General features: G+C 36.3%; 1 protein-coding gene across 1 annotated transcript; it reads left to right on the plus strand.

The window, feature by feature from the left end:
* The first annotated feature begins 1,150 nt into the window (after positions 1-1,150).
* Positions 1,151-11,887, plus strand: LOC106911823 (CMP-N-acetylneuraminate-beta-galactosamide-alpha-2,3-sialyltransferase 1-like). The gene is made up of 7 exons (XM_014978642.2): positions 1,151-1,289; positions 1,477-1,708; positions 1,835-2,031; positions 2,127-2,306; positions 9,738-9,768; positions 9,852-9,971; positions 10,326-11,887. The coding sequence occupies exons 1-7, from the start codon at positions 1,162-1,164 to the stop codon at positions 10,491-10,493; spliced, it is 1,056 nt and encodes a 351-aa protein (XP_014834128.2). The 5' UTR covers positions 1,151-1,161; the 3' UTR covers positions 10,494-11,887.
* The last annotated feature ends 2,190 nt before the right edge of the window (positions 11,888-14,077 follow it).

A 14,077-nucleotide genomic window follows, 5' to 3' on the forward strand; every position in this document is an offset into this window, starting at 1 on the left:
ATTTGAAGACAATCGGTGCAATAAATTTTGCTTTGGATTCTAAAAGTAAAAGCGGGTTTATTTCATTGTTTGTGGTAGTTGTCAGTTGGCAGCCATTTTTGCTTTCCCCTATTGTGTCCACATGGCTTAGCTAAACCAGTATTTAAATCCCCCTATGTCTCATTTCAGTTAGGTCAGTTTGTTGCCATGTCAGTTATGTCTTGAGTCTAGTAATTTGTGTTGACCTCTATTATTGGCATGCCTGTTTAATTGTTATGTTAACCTTTGTTCATATTTTTGGGTAAATAAAAAACCCCACCTTTTTTGAATTCAACACCTGTGTTCTGCACTTTGTACTGTCTGGTCCCTGACAGTGACACACTGACAAAAAAACAAAAAAAAAATGAAGTGCCCCAAATCAAGGTCAAGTGTTTTTCTCAATCTACCATTCAAATTGACGTTGGACAGTGATGGACATAGAATCCTATTGGTTTGTTTCACAAGCTAACTAGTTGTTAATAAAAGAAAGCTTTTCAGGTGTTTCCCCTCTGCCACACACTTGGTTTAATTATGTGGGTGATTGTCGGGTGATGTGGGCATTTGGTGGCATGCAGAGGAGGTCATTCAGTCATTTGAGTCAAGTGTCATGAAGCAGAGACACACATTAGTATTCTTTTTTGTGAGCTGTAAATAGAAAATATTGTCTTACATTTTTTTCAAATTGATCCATTTTAGAATACATAGTTTTTTTTTCTATTAGGAGGAAAGAGGACATTACAAGAGAAATTTTAACTACCAATAATACAGAATGCCACATTGTACACAGCTTCTTCATAAAATCACCAGAAAAGAGGAAACATTGGTACAAAAGAGGTACCGAGTGTGCTGATGGAAAAAGGCATACAATTAACCTCCTTAAAATATATAGTTTTATTAGCTTTTGGAATACAAGTCATACTTCCTGTCAGAAACAGTTTGATTCACCCAAAAGTCTTTTGTTTTTTTTATTGAAGTTCTACCAGAAATGACTGTAATTCTTTCAACACATTTTTAGGAATTCAAATTCGTAAACTTTTCATTTGGCTGAATGTCACGTGTTTATTAAACACTAACAAAAGATGCATTGAGTTAAGTGCAAAGTCTGTCTCCCTTGCTGCAACAAGCCACACCCTCCCCTTTGAGATGACGTCAAACCTGCTCTCTGAACGCTCAGCACTACATGATCTAAACCTGTTCCAAAGTCCAACAGTTCAAGATAATCTGTCATTATTTAAAAGCTTTGCACCTGAAAGGATTTCCCGTCACATCAGGTAAGTTCAATGAAATTTATAGACATCTTTCAAGTAAACTGAGATGTATTACTTTGTAAAATGTATTAGAAAGAAATACTTATTTTTAAGTTTGTAGTCCTTTGTCGTCTCTCAAACTATCTTTAAAAATTCACTTGTTTTTCCACCTCATTCTGATGTGTTTTTTTTTTTTTTTTCCATTACTCAGGATGCGAGTTCAGTTTAAAATGTTGATTGCCCCCCTGGCTGTCACAACAATCGGCATGTTTTTGATGGCAAGTTACTCAGGCTGGATTGAGCTTAAAATGCCAAGCTCGTGTCGGTGTGAGAAATGTTTTTCAGAAGAAGACGTGTTTCTTAATCAGCACCTGAACCGCTCCATTGAGCCCTTTCTGTCGGCAACCACCAAACTCACTGAAGATGAATACGACTGGTGGCGGGTATGCCTTCCCCTTTGACCCCCATGGAATTTTTTATTTATTTTACATTTCTCTATGTTGTCTTAATCCATGGGCCAAAAAAAAAAAACTGGTCTAACAAGCAGCTGTGTTTTTTCATTCTGACAGCACTTACAGAGCAACAGACACAACTTCAGCTACTTTAAAGCAACTCTTGACAAACTGTTCAAGATAATCTCACCCACTCCTGTTCTTGAAAAACCCAAAACTGAAGGATGCAGGACTTGTGCAGTTGTTGGAAACTCTGTGAACTTGAAAGGGTCACGTTACGGACCCTTGATAGATTTCCAAGATATCGTTATAAGGTAAATACTAAATAGTAAATTTTTTTGCCTTTTAGAGATGTAAGAAACCAAACAAATCAAACTCCAACTACCTAAAATCTGTCCTTCTGTTTTAGAATCAACTACGGTCCAACCAAAGGCTTTGAGGAAGACGTGGGGTCGAGAACAACTCATCGTGTCATGTATCCAGAGAGTGGCTCAATTTTAGACAACTCTACTCATCTTGTAATGTTTATTTTCAAGATAAGAGACCTCAAGTGGCTCCTCAGGTCCTTTCCAACAGGAACTTCTGGAAAGTGAGTTTAATCCTCATATATTTCAGTGCTCCATGTATTTATACACAGTCCCAATAAAAGGCTGTGTGTAAATACAGCCTAATAAATATGAGGCAGTGCCATTTACATTTGTCTCATAAAATAAAACATACATATTTATTTGTCTTCATTAGGGAAGCAGAAAGCAGTATACCTTTTATTTTCTTTATTTTTCCCTGCCATTAAAATAATTCTTCAATTTTATAGAAAATGATTGGTTGTGACTTTACCTGTAAATCCATCAATGCATAGATTAATGCAGCGACGGATGCAGAGTCTTTTCCACGGGGGAAGGGAGCGATGTGGGACCTCCTCGGTGAAGTATGTTAAAATCCCCCCGGATGTAAATGGAGACAACAAAAACAAGACAAAAGAAACATATTTATTGTATCACTGTCTCTTAGAAGAAAACAAAAATGAGTTTTAAGTAAAAATTTCCTGTGTCATTTAGTTATTTTTAAAAAACTGTAAATTACACTCTAGCATTGTTATTAATCATAGTTAATCATTATGCCTAACTGTAAGCTTGAAATATAAATACGCATACAGATCTTGCAGGAATGGTGCTCTGGGCAAGGCCCTCCATCTGCTGCATTACAACCAATTAAAAAGTAATTATCAAATTACTTTTATTGTAGCAGCAGAAAGCAGGTAGGGCCATCGTCCTGTAATCAACAGCAAATAAGGGAAACTTACTCCACTACACATCCTTAAAGGTAGCAGCAAACTGACATAAGATACATTTTATTTTCTAGTTCTTGTGAGGCTGAACCCTTACTGATGCCACCCTGGGCAAGTGCCCTTGTAGCTCATATCAAAACCTGCCACCGTATGTACATTTTCAAAAAAAATATTTAAGAAAACGTTTTATTGTCTCAAACCAAACATGTCGGAAGATGATCAGTTTTCCAGATTTTTATATTCAGGTTTAAAGGAAGTTGTTTTCATTTTAAGCATCCATTTAGAAACGTCCCTTCACATTCATTTCCTACAGAAGTTGTGCAATGAAGTCGCTTGTTCTCATCCAGCCCAGTGACTGGCGTAATTCTTGCATTTGAAACGTCAAGTTCGCACATGTAAACCTGCACAGGCTGTAAGAAAGTTAAAAAGGTTAAACTTTTGTTGCCGTCTGCTGTCACGGAAACCTTTCACCTCTTGCTGTCGTTCGTTGCTCCCCCTTGTGTCGAGCCCACAATGTGCTGCTGTTACCTAGATAACCCTTTGCAGGAGACAGGCTTTTAGCTCATTATGGGTCATTCAATTAATCTGAATTATGAAGCTTAGACTCACATATCAGAGTCCATATCTGGAAGATCGGTCTGGTGCTGCCTTCACGGACTTACGTTCAACACGCACACATTCTTCATGGTTAACACAACCCCCCTCAACTCACCGCCTTTGCTGGCTCCACTCTTCTGTCTATATGTTGCTTTTCTTGTTAAGAGGTTTTTTTGCCACTCTGTCCTTTACACTGTTGGGGCAAAGTGTGAGAAATTTAAAAAAAATAACTTTTAGCAAAAACAAAGAAATTTCTGATTTCGAAACATTGAAAACTTACTAATATAATTTCTTTTTCACCTCCTCCAACCTCATGTTCTTTCATTTCTGATCTAATGAATGGGTGGGACCTCCCAGGATGGCTGCACTGAGGCACCGGTCTTTCCAGGTCTTATGCTGTTTGTCTTTGTTTGGAAGGGCTGCACTTAAATGAAATTACATGGTGCTTCTCTATAATTATAATGAAGGCATTCTGATTCTAATATCAACATTTTAAAATGATCAGATTAATCCCTTTCATTAACCCTTTAACATCAACAGCCCTTGTTATTTCGTATTTTGGTTTTTAAAATACCAGAACTTGCACATAACTTTCTACTTTTTTCAGTCCGATGATTTCTTTCATCAAGTATAGTGATTACACAGTTACTAATTTTCTACTCTTGAGTAATTTTTGAAATGGCTACTTTTTCATTTTACTTCAGTATAAATATGTTGCTGCTTTTACTTGAGTCCAATCATTTGACTCTGTCCGTCTTACTTGTCAAGTTCATTGAACTCGCTTTCTTAGGAAGTGGCCTTCTTTAAACAGCTATATCCACTTTACGACGTGGATACACTCGTCTTGATAACGCAAAACATCTGGAATATGCTGCAGCTCTAGAGATAGACATCGTACCACTCTCTGTGTGAAAGGTTTTTTTTTATTTTTTACTCTTTAAAGTGTTTTGGGGAAAGTTTTTATTAATTGTTCAATTAATTTATTAATTGAACTGGATTGCTGCATTATCTTTACATCTTCCTATACCTACAAACATAGTGTGACATTTAAAATGATATAATACAGTTTGACTGCATTTCTGTAAATACCTGAATTTGCTGAACATTTGCCTTAATATAATTGCAGACATGAATTGATGAAGTTTCTAAAACCTGACATAACAGCACACTTGTAGACTTTTGTTTCATATGAAAATATGTCATTTCATTTCTCTGCAGAGGAAATTATGCAGAGAATAAACATTAGCTAGTCCAACTGCCTTCCTCTGCATGTCTTCTTTCTCTCTCTGACTTTGAAAACTTATCATCTTTACTCAATGCACTTAAACAATTTTCTTTATCTTCACTTTTTTTAACGTGTTGTTCTTTTAATGGCGTCCTTCACCCATGACTCTGTTGGTTTCTTACAAAATCCTTTCTCTTCAGTTCTCTTATTTGTTTTCTTATCTCAAATTGTTGTCAACAATGTTTTGTCTCTTGTTGTTGTGCAATTTGCAAGCGTCACAAATGTATTAAATTCGCATTCCAAAAGAAGCCTGTAACAAAATAAAGTAAGGAGTTAATCCCTTATGTAACTGCTAAATATAGCAAGCAGTGCTATGTAGTTTTATTGTCATTCCAGCTATTTTATATTCCCAGTCTGACCATAATAAATGAGTAACGTGGTTTAACTGCGTTGCTGTGATATTGACGAGTCTCTGGCGAAACTTCAACCCTGACACAGCTCTAACCTTTTTTATGTGAACTATTCTGTTCTTGTTTATTGTCAGCACAACCAACTAGGAAAATGGGCAACTGTTATTCTTAAAACTCGCATGCGAGTCCTTGACGGCTAGCGTCCGTCGCCTTCAGCACACGTTTAATTTTCTGGAAACTTATCAGTACTGTGACTGTGTGTGTTTAAACACAGACTTAAAAAAGTCACAACATGTTGCTTTTCAGGGACTTAAGCTTATACTTAGTTATATATATTTTTGTGAATTAATATTTAATTTGAAGTCTATAGGAAATTTTCTTTAAAATACTTAAAAGGTTCTACCCAACTAAACACTACTTCAGAGACTAAGAGGTGATATTACTGTGAACTGTGCTTTTTGTTAAACTGATAGGAAAACTTTAGTTCATCTGAAATTGTTCATTCATAAAACATCTCTTGTTGTTTTCTGATTTTGCTTACCCTAACTTTTCTTGTTGGATGAATGTTTTGCTTGGCAAGGCAGATACTAGCAGTAAACCAAACTCTCACTTTTAAGGTATAACCCTGCTACTTATACAATCTAAATTTAATATTAATTCTCCTAACGTAAGCAAAATTGTTATTGAATTGTGTACATGGCAACATGACACCATTTCGTGGTTGAGATTGCAGAGACGGAGTTGGAATGTTTTCAATTGAAGGCAAATACTTATGAGTCGACATACAAAAACAAAACTGAAGAAAACAAAAGAACTAGATAAAAAGTGATGTGCTGAAGGAGAGGCAAACTGGCTTGGCTACTAATAGTGCACAACACAAAAGAACACAGACGGATTTCACAAAACCAAATACCACCACCTAGCAATAAAGATTTAATCTATATTTACGTAAAGAGCAGAACAAAATAAAGAACCGAGAATTCCAACATAAAGGAGTGAATCCAGTATGGAACACCACTAGGGTTGCCACCTGTCCCGTAAAATACGGAATCGTTGCGTATTTGGCTGTTAAATGTTGCATCCTGTATCGGTTTCTTGAACTGATATGGGGTGCGATTTGTTCCGTATTTCTATAAATGTCCGAAAGACATGCCTATCACACACATATCAACACTAAGTGTAACAATAATGACCAAAGTAAAACACAGGAAATATTAAGGTCAGCTACATTCTCACTGCGGGAGCTAAAGGACCCCTGAACACTACGGACTGACGCTGTTGTCACGGTTGCCTAGAGATGGACACTATGCAGCTGCGGTGAGCTACTGTCAACCCGCCTCTTTTTAAAACATCCTCGACCCGATTCTCCAGCGTCCTTAGAAGCAAAACCTCTCGTAAAGATACAGACGTAAGAAGGAAGACGCAAATCCCAGGCTGAATAATGTCAGTGAGGATGAACACAGGCAATTAAAAAAAAAAAGTGCCCATCGTGGCGAAGTGCGATACCAGACAGAATAGATCAGGAGAGGAACAGCAGACCCTGATATGGTAACACTTTGCTATGATTTAGTTTCTTATTGTGCTTTTAGTAGACTATATTGGTTTGATTATTTGCTTATTTAATGTATAATAATATCATCCAAAATAATACAAATGATCATTTAAAGAACAAATCATACATTAGATCAGTGTTTTTCAACCACTGTTCCGTGGCACACTAGTGTGCCGTGAGTGATCGTCAGGTGTGCCGTGGAAATTATTCAATTTCACCTATGGTACCGTATTTTCTGGACTATAAGCTGCTACTTTTTTCCCCTAAACTTTGAACCATGTGGATTGTAGCCCGGTGCGGCTTTTCTGTGTATTTTTCTTCAACCACCAGGGGGCTCTCTATCAGGAAGTGAATCATGAGAAGTCAAAATTGTAAATCAAAGAAGAACGCGTTAATTTTCATTTAGAACAACCACATGCTAGCAGCAGGCACGACGGAGAAATGTTTTCAAACTCATATGATGCAGCTTTTACGTTGAGGGCTGTCGATCTGCACTACAGGAGAGAAATAAAGCCGCTGCACTTAAACTTGGTGTGAACGAAACCATGGTTAGTAGTGGCTAGAGGCGTAATCATGTATTTTTCTTACCACTAGATGGCAGTAGGTTCAGAGCATTTTACATTAAAACAAGAGAATTAGTGATGCATGAATGTTACAGGTACGCCTCATGGACCGCTCTCGCCTATTGTCGCTGACGAGATTTAAGGCGGCCATCTTGGAGCGGTACACCACTCCACTCAGCGTTATGTGTTTAGCAGCACAATGGCGTATCAGCGCATTTAATCGATCATAACACACTTTTTTGTTTCTGTAAACCATATTCAAACATCTATCAAAGCAACATTTATAAACAATTGTATTTTTTAAGTATGTTTTTAATACATAGTTCATCATATTTAAATATGCTTAGTGGCTATAACAATAGAATAGGAATGGAATATTCTGATATCGATGTATGAAGAGCATATTACAAAGCACACAGCCGTTCATAATTTATTTAATAAATTATTTAGTAATATCAATACATATTTTATATAACTATACAAACACTAATAAATAAAAATTAATAATGGCACACATAAATAATGATTAATACTGAATTATACATATATATATATATATATATATATATATATATATATATATATATATATATATATATATATATATATATATATATATATGTTTTTCAGCCGACGAGTCCAAAATCCGATGTGAGATTCATCCGTGCTGCAGTGAATCCGTCTCTCTTTATAGATTTCTCCCTCTTCTTCCTCACATCGTGTCTTTAGGAAACTTTCAAAACAAAAACGGAAGATTTAGGATGTGTCTTACTTTTGACAGAGTGCAAGAATAAAAATAATAGTCTTTACCACCTGTGTAAACTTTGCCGGTGAATGTTATAACACATAATATAAGTTTTATAATATGTGTTATATTGTTTCATTTCTAATATAGGTCCTTGTGTCAGATAATCTAAGTCAATGTTGGAGAATAATACATTTTTTTAGATGTACAGAATCTCAGTTAGCCTTCATAGCGGGGCTGAACCCGTATTACACCAAGCACTGTAGCTAATATTAGCTGGTATCTCACAAGTGGACATAAATACAGTAAAGTAATATTCTAATCACAATATATACACAATAATATGTCCATCTTACTAGTGAAATGTTGTCTGTGGAGCCCTCGCATCAATAATCCATCGATCCGAACAACAATATCCCTCAGTCCTGAGGCATCTTCTGCTGTTTTGATTGAGCAAAGTAGGAGGGTATACCGCTCCAAGATGGCCGCCGTATGTCCTGCGCCGGAGCGGTCCATGAGGCGTCTATGCTTATATTATGTCTATGGGTGAGAGCATCGTATCTATCTGTGACGACAGTGATGGAAAAGACAGAGAAGCTCAGCAGTAGTTGGAAAGAACATGGGTCCATTTCCCACAACATGTCTGTGTGAAGTGAGCTTCTCAAGCCTGGTTACTATAAAAACTAAAAACAGAGACTGAGAGCTGTTGAGGAAGAGTTTTGTCTTTCTTCAATTTCTGCCAGGAAATCAGCTGTTTTCATCCAAATATGCACAAGTTTCACACTAGATTGGTAAAATATACAGATATTGACATTTTGTACATGCAAATCTTCATATTGTAACAGTGAAATCTTTCCCAAATATTATTGCTTCTTTCAGAATAAGAATCTGTATTCTGGCTAAAAGAATGCTTGTGGATTAGTTTGTAAAACACTGAGGTTTTCTACAACTTCTTTAAATTTAACACCACATTGTTGTGGCACTGTTCAGGTGTTCAGGTGTATTTTTGAAGTGGACATGTTACGTGCAATTTGAAATAAGAAATGTAAAATGTGATAAAAATACGTTTTTATGTCTATTTGATTCCTATTCAAGACACTTTGATAAGCATGACTATATATATAATATAGGCGACTACAGAGTATCTTTGTTTACATTTTTGGTTGGTGGTGTGCCTCAAGATTTTTTAAATTAAAATAGTGTACCTTGGCTCAAAAAGGTTGAAAAACACTGTGTTAGATTAACAGTAAATACATAAATACTTCCTACTTTAAAAGGTTTGTTAGGGTTTTCTGTATGTTTTATTTTGAAATGTTTATATATTTTCACAGTTGAAAATAAATACATTTATTTTTTAATATATTTGGATCTATGTCAGAAGCTTGTTTAGACATTAACAAAAAGTCTCCAATGCAATATAAAACAATTTTTTTTAGAAAGAAAGAGACAGAATGACACTTTGTTTATACTGTCTGTATTGTTAAAACATATATTTTGTCATGTAAAATTTAAATTATACTTTAGAATTTAAGATTAAGTGTTTCTATTTTAGGACTGGAATGGTAACGTGTCCTTGTTCTGTTTTGAAATGAATTAATTGAAGTACTTAAACTAAATGATGCTGTTTCCACATCATGCAGGCCAGTAAAACCCAGAGCTAACAAAGATTTGGTGAGTATATATTTTTTTAATTGTTGTTTCATGAGCATTTTCTTATTGTCACGTTTTTGTAAGCTGAATAACTTGTATATTAGGTGATGGTGCTCAATCCAGCTTTTATGAAGTACGTTCATCAGAAGTGGCTGGGGAAGAAAGGAAAGTACCCGTCCACCGGCTTTATGACCTTGATTTCTGCACTTCACATTTGTGATGAGGTATGTTTTTTGTTTAACTTGGCAGAATTGTAAAGTTTATTGGATTTTTTTTCTTCCAAACTTCTCAAATCACTTTTTCTCAGCTTATATTAGAAAATTCCAATTACGGTAAAAAATTAAATAAAAATAAAAATTGTAGCTGTAGTATATGTTTTCAAAATTATTTCACCCAATAGGCAATATATTTTATATTGGAATCACATTTTTGGGGGGTTTGTCACTTGGGAGTGATTTTACTTCCCCTATTTTTTCTCTGCAAGGTATATATAATGTATCTACCTTACAAAAAAATACTAGCCTAGCAGTGGGCCTACCACATATGTATAAAATATTCTTTGGTTCTTTTTTTCCCAGGTTCATGTGTTTGGTTTTGGAGCTGACAGCAACGGAAGCTGGAGCCATTACTGGCAACCAATGAAAAGCAAAAAGTTTAAAACTGGACCTCATCCTGGAAAACAGGAGTATGCAGCGATGAACAAGTTGGCCAATGAAAACACAATATACTTTTATAAAGGAAATTGAATATTTCCAGAAATGTGAAGCTTAGTTTTTTATTTCTCCCAAAAAGTTAGAGGAAAAAAAAAAGAAGCCTAGACCTTAAACCTCGCACTTTAAGTTCTAAGTTTCTTTAAAGGAAAATAGAATACAAAGACTTTACAGCTGCTATGAAAGTGGCAATGATCTGAACACAGAACTTTATCGGCATAGTTTGCATGCCAGGTGTGAGCTACCCTTCAAAGGTAACATTGTTATTATTATTATTCACATCAGCTAGCATGTGGCTACAAATGCTTGTTCTGAAATAATTGTATTTGTACAAGTGTAGAATTTATTCTTATTTTTGACTGGAGTAGATATGTCTTCTGTCTCTTGACACTTTTTATTTATTATTTATCAAGTCATTGTGGCACATGGAATGTGAAGTATTTAAACTGAGTGGGATATTTATACATTATTTTTATTTTCAGGGTTTTTTTTATGTTCATTCACTAATGGTCTGTATGAAGTAGAACTGCAATGCTTTGGTCTGAAGTCCTGGTTGTCTTATCTCCACAGACCTCTCGTTTACCTCTGGGGCACGTTTTAGAGCAACTAGTTTTAGAGCAACTCTTTTTAAAGCAACTAGTTTTAGAGCAACTCGTTTTAGAGCAACTTGTTTTAGAGCAACTCATTTTGCTGCAGTCTTTCTGACCCTCCAGGTCACAAAGAACTCCACTTGTTCCTGTTCGGCCATTTTTGTAGTTTGATAGCAGCGATACCAATTATCTACTGGCAGAGAAACTTTTCATTCCCAAGTTTATTAAAGATGTCGACAATGGAAGGCTTGTCCATCCAACCTTACATGTTGGAGCCAGAGTAGGAGATAGAAGATGCACAACCTGCAGATCCACCCATTCAAATGAATTCATCGCAATGGTGTCTTTACTGTATTAACTCATTCTCCATCCATACCAACTACCTACAAAAAGGACTGTAGTTTAACTACAGTGTAAGGATGTAAGGAATCCTGTGCATTAATACATGTTAGACTTGAACGTTTTGACTTGTTTACTTGCAACTTAAGCACAACTGAGCTTGGACTACAAAATTGCTGCGAAGGGAAGAAAATGGTGGATAAGCCAGAAGTCGTGACCTTGTTTTGCAGTTCCACAACAAATGCAGTGACAACATGAACAAGAAGACATAATAACAAATAGAGAAAAATGAACAGACTGAAAAATATATCCCAAAAAGAATTTAAAGATCTCCATGCAGCACTGGGAGAGAATTAATTACAATTTTTGCACTCCTAGACAAAGTACACAATAAGACATATTTAAGGGCTAAAAAAGTGGGTTTTGCATGATTTGTCCACTTTAAGACAAAATGGTGATGCTGCTGTGGTTTACAACTGGTAATAAACTGGTACAACACTGGTGTGCTTTGGAGTATTATCCAGCTGCATGATCCAAGAGTTCTTGGCCTTAAAGCTGCAGTATGTAACATTTACAAACATGTTTTTTCATATTTAGTAAAACAGTTGTGACTGAATGGCATGAGACAGATCGTCTGTGGGGAGGAGAAACGTTGAGCTCCTCCAGCACCTCTTAATTCGACTTCTACCGTCTGAAGAAATCCATCGCTCCGGGTCAAAAACAACCAATCAGAGAAAGGAGGCGGGTCTTAGCAGAGTCAGTCATCCTCCTGTATGCTACTCATTGTGTTGATGGTGGAAAAACTTCTTACAGTTAAAGGAAAACCGTAACTAGCCTTAGCCTTTTATGGCTAACTAGCCTTGGCCTTTCTGGCTAACTAGCCTTAGTGTTTGTTCCAAGCTATGTAGTGGCTCGCCAACTACATAGCTTAGCAAAGAGGAAGTGGGAAGACGTGAGCACGAGAATGATTACCGCGGTAAAGCTAGCCGGCTCTGACTCCAGCCGGCCCAGCACACAATATACAAGTGCGCGGTCGCTCAAGACATTATGGTACACCCATTTACGTGCTGCTTTCACAATAAAAGCGCACATCCGGTCCATGTTAGAGCGACTCAAATCCGGCCGCAGCATTTGCAAACAGAAAATAATATATGCTGAGAAACTAATACAAAACTAATACAAAACTAATACTATATATATATATATATATATATATATATATATATATATATAGTCATTTTTATCTTTTTCCCCTAAGTTGCCGTGCCCATTGCTGAGAAACTCTCTGTTTCCAAAGACTGCTAACTTCTGAATGAAAGAGGGGCACCTCTAGAACAGAACCAGAAAGTGGCAACTAGATCTGATGTGTAATTTCAAAATAAAAGACCATTAAAGTAGTAGTTTAGATCTATTCCACCTAAGTTGCCGTGCCCATTGCTGAGAAACTCTCTGTTTCCAAAGACTGCTAACTTCTGAATGAAAGAGGGGCACCTCTAGAACAGAACCAGAAAGTGGCAACTAGATCTGATGTGTAATTTCAAAATAAAAGACCATTAAAGTAGTAGTTTAGATCTATTCCACCTAAGTTGCCGTGCCCATTGCTGAGAAACTCTCTGTTTCCAAAGACTGCTACCACTTCTGGGTGACAGAGGGACACCTCTAGAACAGAACCAGAAAGTGGCAACTAGATCTGATGTGTAATTTCAAAATAAAAGACCATTAAAGTAGTAGTTTAGATCTATTCCACCTAAGTTGCCGTGCCCATTGCTGAGAAACTCTCTGTTTCCAAAGACTGCTACCACTTCTGGGCGACAGAGGGACAACTCTAGAACAGAAACAGAAAGTGGCAACTAGATCTGATGTAGAATTTCAAAATAAAAGCCTATCAAAAAAGTCATTTTTTATCTTTTCCATCTAAGTTGCCGTGCACATTGCTGAGAAACTCTCTGTTTCCATAGACTCCTACCACTTCTGGATGACTGAGGGACACCTCTAGAACAGAACCAGAAAGTGGCAACCAGATATAATGTGGAATTTCAAAATAAAAGCCTATCAAAATAGTCATTTTTTATTTTTTATCTTTTCCCCTAAGTTGCCGTGCCCATTGCTGAGAAACTCTCTGTTTTCAAAGACTGCTACCACTTCTGGGTGACAGAGGGACACCTCTAGAACAAAACCAGAAAGTTGCAACTAGATCTGATGTGTAGTTTCAAAATAAAAGCACTTCAAAATAGTCATTTTTTTTTTATCTTTTCCCCCTAAGTTGCCGTGCACATTGCTGAGAAACTCTCTGTTTCCAAAGACTGCTACCACTTCTGGATGACAGAGGGACACCTCTAGAACAGAACCAGAAAGTGGCAACTAGATCTGATGTGTAATTTCAAAATAAAAGCATTTCAAAATAGTCATTTGTTATGTTTTTCCCACCAATTTGCCTTGCACATTGCTGAAAAACTTTGTGATTCCAGTGACTTCTCTCACTTCTGGGTGACAGAGGGACACCTCTACAAGACAACCAGAAAATATCAAACACATATGATCTATAATTTCAAAATTAAATCCCTTTAAAATAATACGTTTTTATTTTTATATACACAAATAAGTAGAAAATGTAAAGAGCTGCCTCACTCAATCATCTTTTTTATATACAGATTTTTCTATAATCTCCTATACATGTACTACTTATATACA

This window comes from Poecilia mexicana, unplaced genomic scaffold, assembly GCF_051168715.1.
Source record: "Poecilia mexicana isolate PSO_F unplaced genomic scaffold, ASM5116871v1 scaffold_11, whole genome shotgun sequence".
NCBI classification, from domain to species: domain Eukaryota; kingdom Metazoa; phylum Chordata; class Actinopteri; order Cyprinodontiformes; family Poeciliidae; genus Poecilia; species Poecilia mexicana.